Below are 7,457 nucleotides of genomic sequence, written 5' to 3' on the forward strand. Positions count from 1 at the left end.
TAGGTTGTAGCTTTTCCTGCTGTTGCTTTGTGCTGTTCTGGTTGTCATTCCTTCAGTTCATACAGGTATTCTCACACTAACATATGCACAGTATCACATTCTTCACATGTGAATATCCCTGCCAGCTTTGTTTCTGTTATTACAGCAAATCACTGATCAGTATCTGTTTAGTGTAATCAGAAGAAACTGTAGCTACCAACAGATGCTTTCATGTGGTGCACAGCATGCACACAGTAACGGTATGCAGCGAGTGCACTGTAGCCTCTTGCTCTAAGGCTGCTTGCATTTCCCGTTTCCTGCAGCTCAGCCCATTCCTGTGACTCCATGTCCTCTGCTTCCTCCCATTCTTTGATTCTTCATTTGTGACTTCAGAAAAGTCACAACAAGAAGTGTTTCAGTATTCTCTAAACCACATTAGAAATGCAAGTTCAGGCGCACAGACAGGTAAAAATAAGCTCCACAGCTCGGCTGCAGACACTGTGAGTATTTATGGATCGAGTCTATTCTTTATATCCTGATATCTCAAATGGGATAGGAACACTGATTGTATCCGATTAAAAACTATTGTGCATCTAAAGGCAGTAACAATTAAGATTAGTCTAGTGGTTCTGTTTGTATTTGGCCTCGTGCACTGTCCTACTGTAGAGCAAAAATATATCCCCCTTGAAAAACAGTAAAAATATTTGTTGTTTGTCTTTATTTTTAATGACTGGTGCTCTCAATTTGAGAATTACTGAGTGATGAACTAATAGATTTACAGCTAGCTCAAAGTCAAATCAGCTTTATTGTTTTTTTTTTAATCGTGATTTCTTCTGTGCACTTGAGTTGTTTTACTCTGCATATCTATATTCTGCGTTGTATTAATAAATATAGAAATGCAGACCAAGTTTGATTACCTGGTTTAAGAAACATTCCTGGTAATATAAATATTCAGTGGACAGCTGACACCGCACACCATCGAACAAATATCTTCTCCCGCTGAGCTTTTGCGTGAACTCTGCACTTTATCCTCACAAATGAAGGTAAATAAATTGACTGCATTCTTTCAGGCACTTTTTTCGAGAAGTCTTGGCAGTATGAAAAATATGAGACTTGTAAAGTTGAAGCTTTTGAAGTAAACAAGACATATTGTATTTAATTTGCTGTGCTTGAAGCGGATTTATTTTATTTTGCCTTAAGTTGTAGCCTCACAATGAGCGCACTTGTTATTGAGTAGAAACAGGAAGGCATGCAGGGCAGCTGATTATCAAAAGTAAGTGTGTGTGTGTGTGTGTGTGCTGAGATTAAGCTTTGCGTCACCGTTCATTCAGCTAACAGGAGAGGCAGACAAACTGGATCTGCAGCTTATTTCTTTGCTTTTTGTTCGCTTCAGGTTAACATGGCTGAAACACACAGTTTGACAGCAGCGCAGGGCAGGAAGGTAAGTGACCACAGAGACGAAGCAGGCTGATAAACTACTTCATCACTTTCCGTCTCTGATTTCGATCTATTCCTCAGGTGGCTGTTTAGACGCAACCTAAGCTTTCTTGGTTTTGAAAACTATCAACCTGTTCTAGTTCAGGTAGTTTTAAAACGGCAGAAGTAAGTAAAGCGACTCTTCCGCTTAGAGCCACCAAAATAAAGGCCCAATGTTTGTTTGTTTTTTAAATAAAAATAAACACACGCGCACAAAGAAAGAAGAATAAAACTAATACAATTAACTTAAGTCTCATATCAAAATTATATTATGGTTATCCCATATTCCAACTTTACTTTTCCAATATCAGTTTTTGAGCAAATTAATAATTGGTTTAACAATACGTGTAGAAGGGTTGATGGTCGTGACAGAAGAATCAAACTATTATTCAGCTCCGGTCTGTAAAAATACTGACTAAACTAAATTATAAACTGAGCTGGTTTATAACACGAAAGATAAATTCATCCGCTGCCTTTCAAGTCTGTGAATTTCACCTAAATCTACTGAACATGTAAATTGCTCGTAAGTGAGCTTCTGATTTGTTATTACAAAGTTTGTAGCACGAGTTAAAATCTGAAGCTTATATTTTGAAGGTCAACTTAAACTCAAATAGCTTCCTGCCTTGTTCACGCTCTGAGGGCACGTGATCAAACTGTGACCTATGCTTTGACTTCATTCGGCCAGCAGGAGTGAAGTAAATACCAAGCTTTCTATTGTAAACCGAAATAATTGTCTATGTAATTGTGATGTATTTATTGTCACTATCTATCTATCTACACTTCCGGTTGCAATCATTTTTTTGTTTCTCTTCAGAAATGGAATTTACCACAGAGAGGTGGGACTGAGCCTAGAAAAGCAAATACTGGCCCTCCTGACAGAGACACTGAGAGAAAACTGGTAATGTCACATGAATATCAAGCAAACACACCTTGATGTGAAGGCTGCAAGTAACAAAATAAAACAAAACACTATTTCATCTTTGATGGAAATTTAAAATTTAAAGTTTGTTATTTTAATCACAAATAGGCTGTGCATCATGTCAATAACAGTTACATTATTAATAGCTTATTAATCAGTTTCAGTGTAATAAATAAACACAATATATTTGAATTTCATGTCAGTTCAAATCAATTCTATTTATACAGCGCCACATCACAACAACAGTCGCCTCAAAGTGCTTCATATTGTAAGGTAGACCCTACAATAATACATACAGTGAAAGTGAAAAACCCAAAAATCATATGACCCCCTATGAGCAAGCACTTTGGCGACAGTGGGAAGGAAAAACTCCCTTTTAACAGGAAGAAACCTCCGGCAGAACCTGGCTCAGGGAGGGGCGGGGCCATCTGCTGCGACCGGTTGGGGTGAGAGAAGGAAGACAGGATAAAAGACATGCTGTGGAAGAGAGACAGAGGTTAATAACAGATATGATTCAATGCAGAGAGGTCTGTTAATACATAGTGAGTGAGAAAGGTGACTGGAAAGGAAAAACTCAATGCATCATGGGAATCCCCCGGCAGCCTACATCTATTGCAGCATAACTAAGGGAGGATTCAGGGTCACCTGGTCCAGCCCTAACTATATGCTTTAGCAAAAAGGAAAGTTTTAAGCCTAATCTTAAAAGTAGAGATAGTGTCTGTCTCCCGAATCCAAACTGGAAGCTGGTGCCACAGAAGAGGGGCCTGAAAACTGAAGGCTCTGCCTCCCATTCTACTTTTAAATACTCTAGGAACAACAAGTAGGCCTGCAGAGCGGGAGCAAAGTGCTCTACTAGGGTGATATGGTACTACAAGGTCATTAAGATAAGATGGGGCCTGATTATTTAAGACCTTGTATGTGAGGAGCAGGATTTTGAATTCAATTCTGGATTTAACAGGAAGCCAATGAAGGGAAGCCAAAACAGGAGAAATGTGCTCTCTCTTTCTAGTCCCTGTCAGTACTCTTGCTGCAGCATTTTGGAAGCTGAAGGCTTTTCAGGGAGTTTTCAGGACATCCTGATAATAATGAATTGCAGTCGTCCAGCCTGGAAGTAATAAATGCATGAACGAGTTGTTCAGCGTCACTCTGAGACAGGATATTTCTAATTTTAGGGATGTTGCGCAAATGGAAAATGTTCAATATGTGCACTGAATCTGGTTAGATACCATATTTCTAAGATTGTCAGGGCCGAGTACAAATAACCACAATTTAATCTGAATTTAGAAACAGAAAGCTAGAGGTCTTTATGTCTTTAAGACATTCCTGCAGTTTAACTAATTGGTGTGTGTTATCTGGCTTCATGGACAGATAGAGCTGGGTGTCATCTGCATAGCAGTGAAAATGTATGTTATGTCTTCTAATGATGCTGCCTAAGGGAAGCATGTATAATGTTAACAGAATTGGTCCTAGCACTGAACCCTGAGGAACTCCATAATTAACCTCAGTGTGTGAAGAGGACTCTCCATTTACATGTACAAACTGGAGTCTGTTAGATAGATATGATACAAACCACTGCAGCGCAGTACCTGTAATACCTACAGCATGTTCTAGTCACTCTTTGAGTGTATAAAGATAAAAAAAGTATTATTATGACAATACAAAGCATAAATACTTTAAGTGCTGCCTGACTTTTGTGTTACTGTTAATACACAAGCAAAAAAGAACAAACAAAATATGATTACATATATTTTCCATCCATAATAATAATAACTGGTGCTATTTTAGTGTCACAATATAATATAAAATGTGTATTTTTCTATTTATTTTACAGTGGATCTTGTAAAATTTTTATTTTTATCCAATTTACACTTTACTTAGAAAACATTTTGGAAATAAAGTAACACTTTAGCCTTTTCTGGTCAGATTATGCTACCATTTATACAGTGACTGCCCTACAATATATAATGCCTGGAGGTGACTGTTGTTGTGATTTGGTGCTACAGAAGTGAATTAATTTTTTTCAACAAAAAAGCACATTTGTATTTTTTCCGTTTTGTCTTAAAATTTTTCAGCTTTATTCTTGAATTCTCAGTAATTTTTGTAATTTTATTGTACCATATATTTCCATTAGATTCATCCAAAATTATTTAGGCTCACCACTTGCTTGCCTTTTGATTTTTTAGTTTTTCACTTTATTATTTAAATCAAATTTAATTAACTGTGGTTTTTCAGCATTTTGTTGCTCTATGCAAATGCTTGTGTGTGCAGGCAGTTCCTTTCAGAGGTCATATCCCAGGAGGAATGCAGCTGGGAAAAAGGATCATAGTGATTGGTACTGTGAATCCCCATCCTGATAGGTAGAAATGTTTTGTGTAATTACTGACTTTCCATCCTTCCCACAGTATTGCCACACTATATACGAGATCCTTCTTCCCTCCATACCTATTCCTTTAAAATTATTTAATATGAAGGCAGCATGAGCAGAGTGTTACAGGCCCTTTAAGAATGTTGCATCATGGTCAGTGTAGTCTGTGCTGCAGGGGGAATGTGTGGGACAGCCCCTCCCATTGTGTGCTGTGAGGGCGAGGGAGGGAAAAAAGGAGGGTCAAAAAGTACGAGTTGCTACTGATGAGAAACGGAAAATGAAAGCATGCAAATATAATAATAACCACTGCAGCCAGTGCAGAGTGCCTGATGAGTTAGTTAAGCATGAGAAAAACAATTGTGCTTACATTTGCAGTTTTGTCTTATTATACAATATTTAAAATAAAAAATATATATTTGGAAATATTTGTGGATGTTTTCTTTTTTGTTCTGATTGAATACTTAAGTGGCCCTCCAATGAGATGACAGTGCCAGCAGTGGCCCCTAGCAGCTCTGAGTTGCTGCCTTAAAGACTTTTCTTAAAGAAAACAGGTCTCTGTGACTGTGAGGGGTAAGATGGATTTAAAGTCAGTGACATCAGTACGGTAATCGCCTCTCCTACAGAGATTTCTCCATTATTCGAGTCCAAAACGATGCCTGATTGTAGGATTCCCTTTTGAGAAACCACTGCATATAAAATTCATTTATTATGTGATAATCTAAGGAAAGGTGTGGCCAGATTCACACTGTATATCCATCCCCCTGTTAGGTTCTACATTGCCCTGACATGTGGTTGTGGCACATCCAGGGAGCCTCCACCTGATGTGGCTCTGGAGATGTGTGTTCGATTCAAGGACAGACAAGTGCTACGAAGAGCCTGCATGTCTGGATCCTGGGGAGATGTTGACAAAGCCGTTCCTTTTTTCCCCTTCATCAGAGACCAGCCCTTCAAGGTACCATAGACTTGTTGATACTGTAATGGCATTTATGAGTTTATGCTATACATATAAATTACATGTGTAGAATATGTTAGCGCAAAATAGAGTACATGGATGTGTTATTGTTACCGAGTGATTTTGGGTGTCATGAAATGATCGGCAATAACAAGGAGTACATGAATGAATGCACGCCTCTCCTGAAAGAAAAATAATGTGAAATTAACTAAACATCCCCTCTGTCCTCACAGATTGAGATTCGGTGTGAACAAAGCAGATTTCGTGTGTTTGTGGATGGCCAGCAGCTGTTTTATTTTCACCACAGAGTGACATCACTCAAAGACATTGACACCTTATGGATCAAAGGTAGCATCATTATCTCCAAACTGGGTTAAGCAGTGTCCCTGCTCCGCAGTGCTCACCGGCCCTTTTGGAGGTCTGGGATTTCAGTTTTATTTGCACTGTGTGTATTCACTCCAGGCGCTCTGGTACCAGATGATGCTGGTACAACAAAACAAGATTTACAAATGTCCATATTAGTGTGTGATTAATAGTTTCTGATGTTCAGAAATGCATTGAGCAACAAATATTAGTTTAAATGAAAGTTAAACTTTAATAAATTCAGATTCCACATGAATGGACTGTAGAGTTATGGGTCTCTTTTCATCAACATATATCACAACATCAGTTTCTAGTTCAGTGTATCAGTGTATGTACTAACAGTCTGTAAGTGGAGGCTTTGTTATATAAATACCTGTTTGTATCTGGAATTTCACTTGCTAAAAAGTACTTTTGGTTTTGTTAAATTTTTGTATTTTTTGGTAATTAATGCATTTATCAATACTTAGAACTTGAGCACTTTTGAAAATCTTCTGTTTGTAGATTATTAGATTACAACATATATTTCTTAAACTGGTTAATAAATATTTAAAATGTATACGTTATTGCCTTTTATTAAATAGCTTAATGCACAGCACAACTAGCCTTCTAAACATACGTTTTTCTAATGTATGTTCAGTTCTATTTGTAGCATGAATTTTTCAATAACAGGAAACCTCTAGGATTTCATGCTACTAACCATAATTTTAAAAAAAAATCCTTTGTCTTTTGAAGATCATGTTTAATGTCAGAGCTTACTTGGGGACCATCCAATCCAAGTGTAGCATTTTTTTAAATAAAATAAATGAAGGCTCTTTCTTTTCTTTGCAGTAGTAAAAAAATAAAACAGTACATTTCCTTTTCACTAATAATAAATGTCTAGTTTTCAGATATCTCATGGGCTGTGGTAATAGTTTGGGATATAATTTCAGACTTGTTTCTACTTATTTTATACTGTAAAAAGGTTAACTGTAAGATAGTAACAATTAATGACTGACTTTTATCTTTATCTTTTATTTTTTTATCTTTATCTTTTATTTTTTTAAGCTAATAATAGAATCAGGTGCATTGTGTGTATTCGCATTTTAGGGCTGTTATCAGTTTTGCTTTTATTGATGCCAATGGGAATAAGTGTATGCCTTACCTGTAGTACAGCAGTTTCACCATAAGGTGGCTGCAGAGGATATTGGTATACATGAGGCAACAGGTTAACATGAAATGATAAATCCTCCTGAGAACCAGCCCAATGTAGTAAATAAAGGACATCCTGGGCTTTCCAATGATATCTCATGTGTTTGGGTGACCCCAAAGACACAGGAAATTACAAAAAAAAGTTCAATCGGAATAATATTTTTCCTTGGTTCTCAGGAGGATATAACAAAACAAAGCAATAAAACGTTGGATAA

General features: G+C 37.1%; 1 protein-coding gene across 2 annotated transcripts; it reads left to right on the top strand.

Annotated features, from left to right (window-relative positions):
• Positions 1 to 237: 237 nt before the first annotated feature.
• Positions 238 to 7,014, top strand: LOC146517595 (galectin-related protein-like). Of its 2 annotated transcripts, none has more exons than XM_085164077.1 (6): positions 238 to 479; positions 1,373 to 1,420; positions 2,270 to 2,353; positions 4,643 to 4,731; positions 5,508 to 5,691; positions 5,925 to 7,014. In XM_085164077.1, exons 2-6 carry the CDS (start codon positions 1,379 to 1,381, stop codon positions 6,066 to 6,068), a joined length of 543 nt encoding a protein of 180 aa, XP_085020203.1. In that variant the 5' UTR covers positions 238 to 479; positions 1,373 to 1,378; the 3' UTR covers positions 6,069 to 7,014. The 2 variants fall into 2 exon arrangements, with proteins under 2 accessions (XP_085020203.1, XP_085020202.1); XM_085164076.1 differs by lacking the exon at positions 238 to 479 and adding an exon at positions 497 to 1,022.
• Positions 7,015 to 7,457: the final 443 nt, after the last annotated feature.

Source organism: Neolamprologus multifasciatus, chromosome 6, assembly GCF_963576455.1.
Source record: "Neolamprologus multifasciatus chromosome 6, fNeoMul1.2, whole genome shotgun sequence".
Classification (NCBI taxonomy): Eukaryota; Metazoa; Chordata; class Actinopteri; order Cichliformes; family Cichlidae; genus Neolamprologus; species Neolamprologus multifasciatus.